This window comes from Ailuropoda melanoleuca, chromosome 5 (genome assembly GCF_002007445.2).
Source record: "Ailuropoda melanoleuca isolate Jingjing chromosome 5, ASM200744v2, whole genome shotgun sequence".
Taxonomy (NCBI): domain Eukaryota; kingdom Metazoa; phylum Chordata; class Mammalia; order Carnivora; family Ursidae; genus Ailuropoda; species Ailuropoda melanoleuca.
The window spans coordinates 15,270,831-15,286,880 of record NC_048222.1 but is presented as its reverse complement, the minus strand read 5'-3'; the positions used below and the strand labels follow the sequence as shown (position 1 = coordinate 15,286,880).

Here is a 16,050-nt window from a genome sequence, read left to right as displayed (position 1 = left end):
TGGTGCACTGGGTGTTATACGCAACTAATGAAGCATCAAACTTTACATCGGAATCCGGGGATGTACTGTATAGTTGATTAACATAATATAATAAAAAAAAATCTTACGAAGTGACAACATGGAGGAAATTAACCTTGTATTTAATATTGAGAAAGCTTTTAAACTTTGGTTCTTAAGATCTCTCACGCCCATATTCTACAAGACTAGCCTTTTTTAGATATATTTGCTATACGTGACAGTTAGAACAGAATAGGCAAGTCTATTACTCAACTACACAAACTTTTGTTAAGCAAGCTTCACTGCGCCAAAGTTATATTTTAGCACCCCCTGCTGAAGAAATTATGTGCACCTCCAATTAGTATGGGTAATGCCTGCCTCTGTGATCTTTTTGACTTGTGCTTTTCAAATAGAGGCTCTGGAGAATATATTATCTACACTCTGTACTAAAAGAAGTTTCTCCTTTAAACAAATACCCTTCTGACGAACTATTCACCTACCAATGGTATGTGTCTTCTGCAGATCGTGGAGCAAAGGAAATGCAGATACACATGCAGTCATTAACATGTGCGTAATTTACACATTCACAATGTAAAAATACACTTCGTGCAAATTAGACCTTTGTAATACCACCCTTCTCTCCCTGGCAACACCCCTGCCTCCCATGCTCACCTAGGGCTTATAAGCTTCCAATTTCTCTCTAATGTCTTCTGAGTTATTTGCCGAATCCCACTACAAATTATGTCATTCCCAATTATTCATTCAACAGACTATGTGACAGGCACAGTGCTAAGGGCAGGAGTTCCATTTTCAGCTAAACGGATGTTAAATCTGTTCTCCGAGAGTTTACAATCTTATTGCAGAGCTGACTTTGCCAAATGAAGAGATCGATGTGTTTAATTATGGACGGTAACATGTGATTTCAAAGGATACAATGCCCTGCCAATATGCAGCGGGGAAACCCAAATTACGTCCGCTAAGTCACAGAGCAGTGATGGAGTGATATGAGCAGAAGTCGATTGGCAGGTGCCAGCCAGCTGAAGAGCAGAGTGGGCAGGAGGTAGAAAAGCATTCCAGGAATGGAAAGCAACAGGTGTAACACTCCGTGTTGAGAGGGAGCCTGGATGGCTGCAGGAGTAAAAGACTATAAAGTTCCAGTAAAGAGATCAAGGGGGAGAGGGGAGAGACGGGAGGCTGGGTCAGACCAAGGGTTTATGGGTCATGGGAGGGAGTTTTGCTCTTGGACTTAAGAACGCCAGGGGCTGGTGAAAGAGGGTTGGGGTGGGTAGGGTAGATGCTACAAGCAGGAAACCATTGGCTCTGTGTCTCAAAACAAAATTATTCGTCTTGGGTTTTGGAGAACGAATAACATTGGATATAACAGGAGTGGTTTCCTGTATGTTTTTTTTTTTTAAAGATTTTATTTATTTATTGGACAGAGAGAGAGACAGCCAGCGAGAGAGGGAACACAAGCAGGGGGAGTGGGAGAGGAAGAAGCAGGCTTCCAGCGGAGCAGGGAGCCCAATGCGGGGCTCGATCCCAGGACCCTGGGACCAGGCCCTGAGCCAAAAGCAGACGCTTAACAACTGAGCCACCCAGGCGCCCCAAGAGTGGTTTCCTTTAGACACTAGAATTGAACCTAGTGCCTAAGCATGACATTAGAGTTCTCCATAACTAGGCACTGTCTAGTTTTCCAATCTCACCCTTTCATAGGTTCTATGATTGCTTGTTGTTCCCTGACAACACCCACCATGCTCATTTGAAATACACGTTCTTCTTCTCCTCTCTCCTCTCTCCACCTATAGAAGTGCCAATCATATTTAAAAGTTTATTTAAGTAATCTCTGCACCCAACATGGGGCTCGAACTCATGACCCCAAGATCAATAGCCCCTTGCTCTACTGACTGAGCCAGCCAGGTGCCCCAACATGCCAATCATTCTTAAAAGACCAATGCAAAACCATCTCTTTGGGGGAACTTTTCTCTGAGCTCCTCAATATGAATTCTGCTTCTACTTACATAACAGGATCTGCATTTCTACACAACACCTTTCACACTTCTCTCTCCATGAAACTGTAAAAAATATGATAGAAACAATATTCTTCTCATCTTTGTACTTCTTCCCATAGTTATTGGATCATTGGGCTAAACTCGATAAATGCATTTTAAAGTGAAACTTCATTATACATTTCATTAGAACCCCTAATAAATTTTTTTAAATCTATAGATACACACTAATAGGGATATTTGTACACATATAAGTACATTGATACATGCAATCCTCAGAGCAGAAAGGGAAAATTGGTGTTTTGGTTGGGTTAAGAGAGGTGGAAAGTAGAGAAAGGGAGAGGAGGTGGAAATGAATAGAGAAGTGAATCAGAACAGGTGGGCAAGCAGGTGAGATGGTGAGTAGTAAGTGAGGTGTCCAGAGAATGAGGACATAAATAACCATGCCTCCCTATAAAGCTAAAATCATATATATGTATATACATATATACACATATATATGGCAAGATGTATCTTGTAAAATCATAAATATAGTTTGATACAACTTGTGCCTACTATTCTCTCTTTCCCATTTTCTGATTTGGGGAAAAGCTCTATTAAATCTGAATTGATGAATATTCTTCCTGCTAGTACCTTAAAGTCCTGATTTGTAGGGATGCTAAGGATGCGATCAGTGCATACATATCAGCTGGGGATCTTGCAGTTTCTGATTAAGTAGGTCTTCGGTTGGACCTGAGATTCTTGATGCTAGTTCTGGTGGTCTGTGGACCGCACTTTGAATAGCAAGGAACTAGATAATTTCTGGTAGTCCTTTCCAGTTCTTGGGAATTATTTTGTTGGAAAACCTCTACTTTTTGGAGGTATTCACCTATAAATCACTTATAGCTTAATCTATATAGTTTTAGGTAAAAAGAACAAAACATTGCAAGGCAGGAGTTTCAAATGTTAAAACAAAACAGTCTTAAATATAAATCTAGAGTTATTCTTAAGGCAATAAAAACTGCCAAAGTGGTAAGTGCTAGGCCTGAATTTATAGAGTGCTCTTAAGGTCCGATGGACAACCATTGTTAAGTGAAGGTTTGCTCCTGGTCTCGGGAAAGGGAATATAGACTAGATCAGTAGATATCAAAGTTTTTTGTTTGCAACCACAGCAAGAAATATGTAAGTTGTGATTCTGTACAAAAAGAAAGGTTTTATAAATAAAATAATACCTTTACTCCATGAAACATACTCTGATATGTTTATTCTATTGCAATTCATTTAAAAAATGCTTCTCACAACTCATGAATGCACGGTGACTTGAAGTTTGAACTGGAGGACACTTTCAGCTTTCTTTCTGTCTGTTAGTTTTTGATGACTTTTCACCAGCAAAAGGTCATAAGACCGTGTTGCCTTTAGGTTCCTAATGCTTGTGTTTTTCTTTCTTATTGTGTGTGATGGAATATTGGAAGGTGGGACTCCAGGGTAGGCTGGATGGCAGACAAGACCTGTGGTGTCCTTCAGGAGCAATTTATATCGTGGGTATCAGTTTGATTTTCCTCCCAATCTATGACATAATTATGTGTTTGATTCTTAGAACTTTATGGAGGCAAGCCAGAGTAACCTGTAACCACATACCCCTCACTCACACAGACAGAATAGTAGAGTGGTCAGGAGCATAGACTTGGAGCTGAGTGTCCAGTCTGCATCTTGACTCTCTCATCTATCAGCCAGGTAACTTTGCTCTAGGCATTTAACTTCTCCCGCCTCAGCTTCATCATCTGTGAAATGGGAATAATAATAGTTTCTACCTAACAGAATATGGGTGAAGATGAAATGAGTTAACATCCTAGACGAGTACAACAGGAACATTATCAGCTACTGTTAGTCAGACTTCAGTTAAGTTACAATGTAAGAAGTTCGAACCTAATATTACATTTTCATATAAGGTAGGAAAGTACTATGTTGACAGGTACTTTTCTTTTAAAGGTTTCATTTATTTATTTGAAAGAGAGAGAGAGCATGTGAGAGAGTATGAGCCGGGGGAGGAGGGTGGGGCAGAGAGAGAGGGAGAATCCCAGGCAGATTCCCCACTGAGCAGGGAGCCCGACACAGGGCTCGATCCCAGGACCCTGAGATCATGACCTGAGCCAAAGGCAGACGCTTAACCAACTGAGCGACCCATGGGCTCCTTGACAACTACTTTTTAAACAGTGGCTTGAAAATAGTGACTTGAGCCGTAAGTTCAATAAACATGTCTTCAGTAATCACCCAAGGTAATTCTCCCCAGTCCTGATTCAAATAGACCTGCAGTAACTTAGTTATTCAACTGATTAACATCCCAAATCTATCCTGGGGGGAAAAAGATTCTACCAGAAATGAACATTTGTGTAGCAGAAAAGAAAGATCCGATAAAATGTCACGTTTCTCTGAAAGCACAAGAATCAGGGCTTTATTGTTCAAATCGAAGGATGCAAACTCCATTCTGTGTATCACTGAGGAAAACATGACATGACTTAGGAATTTTTTTTTTTTTTATTAATGCCTGTCTCTGTCGATGCCCATTTTTCTGGTAGGTAGAAATGGCTGTGGTACTTTAGAAATAAGATTGGCTCAGCTACCAAAGGAAAGAAACACATGTTGTGGACCAAATGTTTATGTCCCCCCGCCTCAAATTCATATGTTGAAATCCTGACCTGCAAAATGATGGTATGGTATTTGGAGATAGGGCTTTTTGAAGGTGATTAGGTCATGAGGGTGATGCCCTCACCAATGGGATTAGTGTCCTTGTAAAAAGGACCCCAGAGAGCTCTTTCTTTTTTTGCCATATGAGCACACAGTGAAAAGACAGACTTCCATAAACCAGAAAGTGGTCCCTCACCAGACACTGAATCTGCTCGTGTCTCGAACTTCTGAGCCTCTGAGCCTGTGAGAAATAAATGTTTGTTGTTTAAGCCACTCAGTTTGTGGAATTTTTGCTATCACAGCCCAAATGGAGTGACAGAATATCCATTATAAATATTCAATCTATTACATTGTGAAAATAATAGTATAGCTATCTTTCAAAGTTCTAAATTGTTTAGGCTTTCCTCAAAAAGAAAACTAACAAATTAACCTAATTAGCTAAAATATAATCTTTTTTAATAGAGATTTTATTTAGTTATTTATTTATTTGTCAGAGAGAGAGAGCACAAACAGGGGGACTGGCAGGCAGAGGGAGAAGAAGACTCCCCTCTGAGCAGGGAGCTGGATGCGGGACTCAATCCCAGGACCCTGGGATCATGACCTGAGCCAAAGGCAGACGCTTTACCGACTGAGCCACCCAGGCTCCCACAATATATTCTTTTAATTTGATAATCTATAAAGCCAAATATTCTATTTGTCATGACTGGACCAAGAAAGGAAATGAGTATCAGCCCTATGCCCCTTCTTGCTTGTGACGAGTTGCTGCTATCTGCATAGATAAAAATCTATTACTATAGTTAGCTGTGTTAGTTGCCATAGAGAAACTAGGGTGTGCTCAGTGCCTAACTATAACTTCACTTCTAAAAATCACTTCTAAAAATTCAGCCATACTTGGGGCGCCTGGGTGGCACAGCGGTTAAGCGTCTGCCTTCGGCTCAGGGCATTATCCTGGCATTATGGGATCGAGCCCCACATCAGGCTCCTCCACTATGAGCCTGCTTCTTCCTCTCCCACTCCCCCTGCTTGTGTTCCCTCTCTCGCTGGCTGTCTCTATCTCTGTCAAATAAATAATAAATAAAAATCTTAAAAAAAAAATTCCATCATACTTATGTGGATTTCTAGGAGGTCAGCATGAGAATAGGAGACTGTGTATTTGAAATGAAGATATTTTTCCAAGTAATGTCTAGAGGGAAAATTTGAACTATTTCCTCTCCCTGGTTCCTCATGCCTTTCAGTCACAAAATTCTCCCTTCTTAGTGATACCTCTTGAACCCATCCTCTCCTTTCCCTCCCTGTGCCCTCCATATGCCGTTGCCTTGGACTTCATTAGCCCACAGCTGCACCTCCGTAGCCTCTTTGAGGTCACCTTGAGACTTGTAGGTGAGGTGAAATTTCTCCTCTGCTCTCTTAGGGTCTCCAGATAGCCTAAGAATTAAACTGACATAAGACAGATTAATAGGAGGAAAGCACACACATTTTGTTTAGTAATTTTACATGTACAGGGGAGCCTTTGTGAGAAAAATGAAGACCCCAAGAAGCAGTTAGTATCCAAGCTTACAACGTGGACAAAGAACAGTCAGTTGTGAAAATGTGACAAGACAAAGGGTTTGGGGCCAGGGCAGTTGATGGTGGAGAAGTGTTTAGATCAGGGTTTGTTGAACCAGGTTTGTACAGATTTCTCTTGACCTCAACTCTCCTCTCTGGTGATAGGAATGGCTTCCTTCCTCCTGGTACAGGGAGGGCACCTTTCCCATAGGAATTTTCTCTTCTGCTTTCATGAAGAAAAAGGAAGATAGGGGCCTCCCCTGTACGTGCTGTGTCTCATGGGCTTTTAATTCAAAATATCAGTATGCCGAAGTAGCCTATATGGGGGTAACATGCTTGGAAGCCCTTAAGACCTAAGATCTTTCTAACATATCTTTAACTCCACTGCTGGGCCTAATCTTTTTTTTTCCCCCAAGATTTCTCCCCCGCCCCCCTTTTTGTGCATAATCTTTTCAAAACATACTTTTATCTTGTAATCTTCTCTTCTCAGACTTTCATTCCTCCTTTAGCTTTCACATTTCCAACAAGGCCTGACTGTTCTCATGAACAACATCTAGACACCCCTGGAGGTCTTCCTGCTGAACGTCCTTATCCAGAGTTCCCACCATCATGATCCAAATCCAGCGTCACAAGGGTTAACCTTGTTCCCAAGTCAAAGATTTCTGTTTGGGTGCTGACTTCCATTCAGTCACTTGGGTTAACAATCTGGAAATTAGCAGGGGCTCTTTCTGTGTCCTTGGCAGCACACACAGCTCCTGAATCCTGTCTCCCCAGTGTTGGGCCCCTTCTGCCCTTCCTTTGCTATACCCTACATTCAGTTCTTGTGGCTATTTGCCCAGATGAGTGGAATGTGAAATATAATACATTGAGAACATAAGAAAATATGAGAAGGTACATATTTTTATTTTAATAAGAGAGTAAGTGGGGTGTCTGGGTGGTGCAGTTGGTTAGGCACCCAACTCTTGGTTTTGGCTCAGGTCATGAACTCATGGTGGTGAGATGGAGCCCCACACTGAGCCCCATATTGGGCTCTACACTGAGCGTGGAGTCTGAATTTCTCTCTCCTTTTCCCTCAGCCCCTCCTTGCTTCACTCTCTCTCTCTCTATTTCTCTCTCTCTCAAATAAAAATATGTTTTTTTTAAAAGAGGTAAGCTTTCCTAATATTTACTATAAGGATCAACACTGAGGGCCTCACTTGTCCTTATGCTATATGGTCACACGTCAAATAGAGTAACAGCCAGTATCCTGAGGGCATAGTAGGGGTTCCACTCACAATGTATCACTATGCACAGCTGTTTCCTTGCTAGGAGTGGTTTTATATGGGCTTAATTTTGTAAAAGCAAGACTTTAAAATAATATGTCATCACCAGAATGGCCAGCAAATCTTTTGTACTACATACGAGTTTTCTGTTTTTCTTCTTCGTGAAGTTTTTTTTTTTTTTTCCCTCTTAAGTGATGGTGTCTAGCTTGGGTTCCTGGGAAGGAAACCCTGAGACACAGCCAGTAGGATGATTATGAAGGCCGTGCCCTTGGTTTCAACCAGAGTAGAAGGCAGAAAAAGAAGGAATCAGGAGCCATCAGAGGGAGAAGTCGAGCTATACTGCAGGCCAGTGATTCTGGGGCTGACGTCATGGGAGCTCTGGAGCTAGAAAGGCCCTTCCAAGTTGTCTTGAGTTGTGCTCAGATGGCCAGACCTTTGTGTTCCTGTGTGGATCAGTCCCTGGATGTGGCCACCCCAGGAAGGGTGTGGGAGAGGCAATCCCTGAACTGCCATCAGCACCCCCTGCAGCTGGAACCACTGTGTGACACTGAGAGGTAGATGAATATGGGGGGTAGGTCGGTGTCCATCTCAGTTTGCTTCTTTTCTGTAATGAAATGATAGAGTGGCTCTCTATAGCATAGTACGTAGCGACAGTTTGGAAAAATAACCACATTTACTCTGTAACCTCAAGATAAAGAGGATGACTTAATAAAGGAGAAAGTAGTTACTTGTAAAAGAAATGCACGCTATGGAGAGGCTATTTTGAAAACATGTCCACTGTTATATGACTTAATTGTCAAAACTACACAGTTGTGTCACACACAAACATGAAACCAGAATTTTTTCACTTGCCCCAAATTTTCCAAACAGTCCTCATGAATTTTTAACTTAATTGTAAAAATGATAAAAATGCAACATCTTCCTCTTCCTCTCCCACTCCCCCTGCTTGTGTTCCCTTTCTCGCTGGCTGTCTCTATCTCTGTTGAATAAATAAATAAAATCTTTAAAAAAATGCAACATCTTCCAATGAATGTTCAAGAACAATGAACACAGAGAGATGGAAATTTGCTAACTGAATATTTACAAAAATCTTTGTATACTAAGTGGATGGGATTGACAAATGTGTATCAAAATTCAGAAAGTCAGGCAGAGATACTCTGCTTTCACTTGGAAATCTGGGTCTTTTTGAGGCATCTTTTACAATTTTGACGAACATTAAAATTAATTATAAGGTGAACTTAGATCTGCTGTATCTATTGATACATTGAGCTGCTGTATCTCAAAGTATTAACCATTTTCAAAAGATTTTTTATAGCACTGAAGACTATTTGGTGATTGTTAATGGGTTGAATTGTGTCCCACAAAGAGATAATTTGAAATCGTCACCTCCAGTACCTCACAATGATTTTATTTGGAAATAGGGTTGTTGAAGATAAACTTCAGTTAAATTAATGACGAGTCCTTACAAGACAAGGCAGAGGCACAGAGGGAAAACAGCCCTGTAAAGAGCTGGCGGAGATTAGATTTATGCTGCCTCAAGCTAATGCATGCCCGCGGCTGGAAGAGGCAAGGAAGGATTCTCCTCTAGAGGCTTCTGAAGGGGGCATAGTCCAGCCAGCACTTTGATTTGCTGCTTCTGACCTTCAGAACTGTGAGAGAATACAGTTCTGTCATTTTAAGCCACCCAGTTTGTGGTACAGTGTTACAGCAGTCCTAGAAAATTAAACAGTGATATTAAAATGTCTTCTTACCATTAGACATAAAATTTTTAAAACTTAAATATTTTGTTTCATCTCTTTCATTTTTGGAAGCAAATACACATGTATTAAAGGGGTGCTAATTTTTGTTTTTTGAACTAAGAATGGCAAGCAATAAAAGGGGGAAAAAAGCTTGAGTATGTGCTTAAAGTTGTGTCTGAAAAGTTATTTGTAAAAATAATGTGAGTCGAAGAATGTTGAGTTTCTTAATTTGTTTCTGCCAGGCCTTGGGGATTTCCTTAATCCCATTTCAGGATTTGAACTTTTCTGGGTCAGCCAGATCAGGCAAAGCTGACCCAGGCTGCCTGTTTATTTTTGGTTCCCCCTTACTCCTGTGGTGTGACTCTGGTGTCTTAGTCCCCTGGGCCTGATGGTCTTCCAGCAGCTCCTAGCCCTGGACTCCAGCTTTGCCCTTGTCCCCAGAGCGGTGGCAGGAGATACTCAGCACTCTCTTCAGGACTTCTGGGTGGACCTCTGGGTAAAGGAGCCCCTCAATGCTAGCGCTCAATTCTGGATTTCCATTCTGTCTCTTCTCCAATCTTGGACCAATTATTCTTCATTATCTTATTGGTGTTTTTGACACTTAGAGTTTTTCTCAATTCAGATTTTTAAGTTGTATTCTGCCAGAGGGTTGGCCCTATTTATCTCGTCTACCATTACCAAAAGCACAGTCATAAAGAGTTTAGAGACTCCTGGATTAGGCCAATGATTTCTTAACATCTTCAATCCCTTTCACCCCCAATCTCTCCTCCATTGTGCTGCCAGATCAATGTTTTTTTTTTTTTTTAAGATCTATTTATTTATTTGAGAGAGACGGGGGTGGGGGGGCAGAGGGAGAGAATCTTCAAGCAGACTCCCTACTGAGCTGACTAGAGATCATGACCTGAGCTGAAACCAAGAGTCAGATGCTTAGCTGACTGAACCACCTAAGCGCCCCCAGATCGATGCTTTTTTTAAAAGATTTTATTTATTTATTTGTCAGAGAGAGAGAGAGAGATTGCACACAAGCAGGGGGAGCAGCAGGCTCCCCGCTGAGCAGGGAGCCCAATGTGGGGCTCCATCCCAGAACCCTGGGATCATGACCTGAGCCAAAGGCAGACACTTAACCCACTGAGCCACCCAGGCATCCCAGATCAATGTTTTTAAAACATTTCCGATAAGTTATTTCTCGGTTCCAAGAAAAAAAAAAAGTCCTCAATGACTCTTACTGAGTTGAGGCTCTGTACTGTGTCAGTTTAGCTAAGCTGGGATATCCTTTCCGGTATGGTTCTGGATCAGTGTTGGCCAACAGAGATATTTTGGATGCTACTTGGGAGGTAGAAATGAAGCAGCTGCCAGTTTTTTAAAAATGTTTTAATGACTGGCCGGAGGTGCCAGGCACACTGTCTCTGACCTGCCACTAACCCACCTATTGTCATGGAGAACATCCGAAAGCAGTTCAGTTCCTGGACCGCAGAGCTGAATGGTGTTGTCCCCTCCCCCTCCTCAAATTCAAGTCCACCTGGAATCTCAGAATGTGACTTTTATTTGGAAACAGGGTCTTTGCAAATGTAATCAGTTCTATTAAGATGAGGCCCTTCTAGGTCAGGCCTTCTGTCCAATGACTAGTGTCCTTATAAGAAAGCCTCCTGAAGACACAGGAGAGACAGACACAGAGGGAAGAGAGCCTGGTCGAAAGGCAAGCGGAGATTGCAGTGATGCAGCTACAAGCTGGGGAAGGCCCAGGCTGGCCAGCCACCCCTGGGAGCGAGGGAGCATTCTCCCCTAGAGCCTTCAGAGGGAGTGTGGTCTTGCCAGCACCTTGGTTTCAGACTTCCAGCCTCCAGAACTGTGAGAGAATACATTTCTGATGGCAGTCCCTGGACACTAAGACGCTCCAGCTCCTGGCAAATCTCCTCTTCTCTCCTCTCCAACTCCTGGACCGAGAGCGTGATAGCTCCATAATGAGGGGTGCCAGCTTCTCTTACCATCTCTTGTGGCATCGAGGATGGAGGAGGGAGGGGCAGACGTGAGTTCTAGTTAGTCTTTCTTGGTCACATGTGCTCATTGGTCCTAGTTTGCCCTTTGCCCTCTTTCACATCCAACTTTCCTTTTCAACTGCCAGTATAGCGACTGTGGGATCAACACTAGACACGGAGGCAACTGCCTGCATAGACAGTCCACTACTAACTCAACTGCCCTTAATTCTTATAGTAATTCCCTTATTCCATACCACACATGGTGGTTCTGCTTCTCTGGTGAAACTCTAACAGACTGTTTCCCAAATTAAGTACAAATAAATTGAATGAAACCAATTCTGTAATTCAGTTCCTTCCATTATGTTAGAATACATTAAGTTATTAAAATTCACAGCTAATATTTATTTATTGAAGACCTCCTAAGTGCAGGGCACTATGCTAAGTAAGCTTTTCATAGCATCCCATTAAATTCTCAAAACAACCCTCCAAAGAAGGGACTGTTATTATACCTGATTTATAATGTTTACAAATGTGGTAGTGGTTTAAACTTTTAGAGAGATGAACTAATTCAACCATGTCAGGTTTCATATCCAGACTCTAATTACAGAACAGGAGTTCTCGACCACCATTTTTTATACCTCCACACCAAGTTCATTAGAACTGAAAGGAATTGTTTATTTTCCATGGAATCTTAAGGATCTGGACATCCCCTGTCTATACTTACAAAATGCATTTTAACGACTTCAAGACTTTGCTCATGTCTTTTCCCATATCTTCCCTGTTTCCTGAGAACTTGCCCAATGTCATCCTCAGTCTTGTGGTCCAATGGAAACAAAATTTTCTTGTAAATCAGACTAACCTGGGTTTGAATGTCAGCTCCACCCATTACCTCCTCCCAAATTTTTAGATTCCCTGAGCCTTGATCTCGTCTGTAAAATTCCTGTTACAGGTACAATAATATTCAGTATAGTCACTTATATACATGTCTGCCTTCCTCTGCTAGATACTAGGTCTTTAACTTTTTAAAAACTGTAACCTACAGTAAGAATATATTTTGCACTGTGATTCAATTCACACACACACCCATATACACAGATAACTAAAGCAAGTTTCACGAGTAGCGCTTGCCCTTAGCACTTGTAATACACAGTGATATCTTCTGTTCTATTTTAGTCTATTTTTTAAGGTACTGATCATGACTTATTCAATTGATTTCATGAAGCTCAGAAGAGTCAGTGTTGAAAAAGGCTGAGCCAGTCTGAGTTCTTTCATGCAAGGGAGCATATTTGACCTATTTTGTATCACTACTGGCTAGCGCAGTGCCTGGTACAAAGTCCTACTTGCTAAACACTTACCTTAGGACGGGTTTTCCTTGAGGGCAGTAATCTTATCTTAGTTACTTTGTATCCACCCGACATTTAGCATAATTCTTCCCACAATACTTAGAGATTAAATGACTAAAATTCAGGCCTATTGCCAGGCTTTAGAAATCAACTATTTGGACCACTCAATTTCCGACTAGCACTTACTATGTGGTACTACATAAATGCTGAATGCATGGCTCTTTCCCTTAATTATCTTAAAAGCAGTCTGGGATTGCTAAAAGGGAACCATGAATAATGTTGCCCAAATGAGAAACTAAACAAAACAGTAAGCCAAATGGAGGCCAAATGTCACCTTTATTAATAATAAAGACTAGGTCAGAGAACATATAATAATGTGAGAGCCAGTCAGGCCTGCTAATTAAACCCTAAATTGAGGGAATGCTGAACTAGGGGTCCCTCCCTAAGCTGAAAGCCTACACAGACAGGAGGCTTAAGGCAGCTCACACCCAAGAGGAATGTGGGAGGAGACAAGCTCAGCAATTTTTCTTTTCCTAAATGCACTAATTAGATAAGTCACTCCTCTCCAGACCAAGGACACAGGGAATAAAAGAGCACAGAGAGACTAGACATATTCTTAGCAATTGAGTTTCCTCCTTACAGAAGGAAAGAGTAGGGGAGGAATAAGTGTTCTCTGAGAATCAGAATATGTATATGTGTGTGTGTGTGTGTGTGTGTGTGTATGCGTGCGTGTGTGAAATATTAAATAATATATATGTATGCATGAAATACTAAATAACAACATAAAACAATTTAAGGAACATCATAAGATAGGTACCTAATTAATTTCTAAATATGGTTTGCACTAGTGCTTCTCAATGCTGACTGTTCATCAAAACCTAGAGGGTATTGGGATAGGACGGTCATGGGTAGTAAGGAGGGCACATACTGCATGGAGCACTGGGTGTTATACGCAAACAATGAATCATGAAACACATCAAAAACTAAGGATGTACTGTATGGTGACTAACATAACGTAATAAAAAATTTAAAAAACAAACAAACAGTTACAGGCCCTCTATATCCCCCTGCCCACCTTTCATATGCTTGGCATGAAGCCTGAGAATCTGCTTTTAAAGCTTCCCCTGTACAGGTAAGGCTGAGAACCACCGGCTTAGAGGAGTTAGACAAGTGAATAGGAAACTGGGAGGTTTTACTGAGGAGGAAATTGGACAGAGATTGAAGGATAAGGATGCTTGAGATCAGAAAGGAGGGGGTTCCTTTCATACTCTCATCCTCTCATACAGGGATGAGAACAGTAAGTAGACTCCACAAATAACCACAGCTCAAGAATAACTTCAAGACTTTATCCTTGAAAACCCCTACAGAATTTATCCTTGGAAACATGATCTGTTCTAATATAGCAAATGATGAGACCTATGGCAGCACGGTTTAGTGGGAAGGCCCTTGGACTTTCGAGAGTTAAAAGACTTTTTTTCTTGGTTGTGGGACTTCACCACAGTCACCACATCCTTCCCTTGGACAGCTAAGGATCGTTTGTAAAGGAAGGAGTTCATAAAGCATTCTAGGGAGATGGTTGTATCGTCTTCCCCATTTCAAGACAGGGCACAGCCATTCACCTAGAAGCTCAGGCTACAAACCTGGGAGTCAGTTTTGATTTCTTTTCCTCATCTGTTTTCACATCTAGTCTATCAGCTAATTCTCCTTCCAGAACATATCCTAAATCTTTCCACTTGTCACTACTCCATTGACTACTACCCTAATCCAATATAACTTTTTTCTTTTTTCTTTCTCTCTCTCTCTCTCTCTTTTTTTTTTTCCTGAGATTACCTCAAAGTTTTGGATTCAATAGGTCTGGGGTAGGTCCTGTGAACTTGCACATCCAACAAGTTCCCAGGTGATCCTAATGCTGCTGGTCCAGAGACCATTCAATGAGAACCACTGCTGTAGAGCAGTGGTTAACCATGGGTGCACATTAGAATCATTTGGGAGCTTTTAAAAAGTACTGTGCTTGCGACTGACCTCTAGAGATTCTGATTCATTTGGTCTGGACATTTGTAATTTTTTTTTAAATTTATTGGACAGAGACAGCCAGCAAGAGAGGGAACACAAGCAGGGGGAGTGGGAGAGGAAGAAGAAGGCTCCTAGCGGAGGAGCCTGATGTGGGGCTTGATCCCAGAACGCTGGGATCACACCCTGAGCCAAAGGCAGATGCTTAACAACTGCGCCACCCAGGCGCCCCTGGCCATTTGTAATTTTTAAATCTCCCTAGGTGATTCGAAATGTTGAGAAATACTACCAAGGCCTAGTGGAATGGCTGTTTGCTCCCTCCTTGGGCCTTTTCCTCTAGCCGCTATTACCTGGTACACTCTTTCTCTAGGTATTTCCATGGCTGGATCCTTCAGGTCTCAGATTAAATGTCACTTACTCAGATAGGCCTTCTCTGATCCCCCCCCCCAATCTAAAATAACACCTCTACCTTTATCATGCTCTCCTGCTTGTTTTCATTATAGGAATTAGCGGTTGGAGGTTTCCCTATTTATGCTTACCGTATCTTCCACTCTAAGCATCTTGAGCATAAACACGTTTGTCTCATTCACTGCTGTATCCCTAGCATTTATAACAGTGTCGGGCATCTATTACATATTCAATACATGGGAATGGAAGGGAAGATAAAAAGCTTTAAAATAAATTCTTCCAGTTCTTGTGTTATTTTCAACAATTCAATTGGGCTTTAATAAAATGTGTTTTATTTATGCAATAGAATTGATTTTTTTGATCAATATATCATAACTGCACTGGATTCCTTCTCTTCATAGAAACACTGTATTAAATCTTCTGCAAAGTCATTATCCCTTAATGTATTTTCATATGCAGTATATGTTCATAATACTGCTGCTTAGGGAATACAATTTACAGAGGGGCAGCTGGGTTATGGCCAAGATATATTTGTTAAATCAAGAGATTTCTGCTCAGATTTCGTTGGCTTGTTTTTGAAGACAGAGAACAGAGGAAAGGAATTTGTAGAATAGAAAGGCACTGCAGGGAGCAACAGTCACAGAACGGGAAGGCTATTTATGGTACCTTCTAGAAGTGGGCTACACATTTCTCTTCTGGGGGCACATCTTTAACGAATGAATATAATCTGCCAGAATTGAAGAGTTTTGATGGCAGGTAGAGATAGAGTACTCGAGATTATTAAAATTGTCTTGTTTCACAAGGATTTGTTCAAGCCAGTGCGGCAAAATCTTCAGGTTTGGGTCACGTGTCGCTTGGTTTCAAGGAAGTCCCTGAATTAAATTTACAACTCAGGTGAATTAAGGGCTAAACAGATGTACTTAAGTCCCTCGCGGACCATTTCTGAAATACATTACTCATGAAAACACAGACCGACATCTGTTACAGGAGGAAAAGGGAGATTCTGTGCCTCTGCCTTGCCTGTTTGACACGGACGTATTTCCTCAAAAGCCGAAGTATCCAACGTGTACCCGCAGCAATAGGGCTAGGTTCACATACAA

The 16,050-nt window shown here is 41.5% G+C and overlaps 1 protein-coding gene across 1 annotated transcript in view; it reads right to left on the bottom strand.

Moving 5' to 3' along the window:
* ELOVL2 (ELOVL fatty acid elongase 2) overlaps nt 1-11,213 on the bottom strand; it is a 91,489-nt gene extending 80,276 nt beyond the window's left edge. The window contains exons 1-2 of the mRNA XM_019796060.2: nt 11,032-11,213; nt 5,931-6,092 (exon numbers count right to left, since the gene is read on the bottom strand). Of these exons, the coding sequence (XP_019651619.2) occupies nt 5,931-6,092; nt 11,032-11,213 (344 nt within the window). The remainder of the gene's footprint in view (nt 1-5,930; nt 6,093-11,031) is intronic.
* Between the last annotated feature and the right edge of the window lie 4,837 nt (nt 11,214-16,050).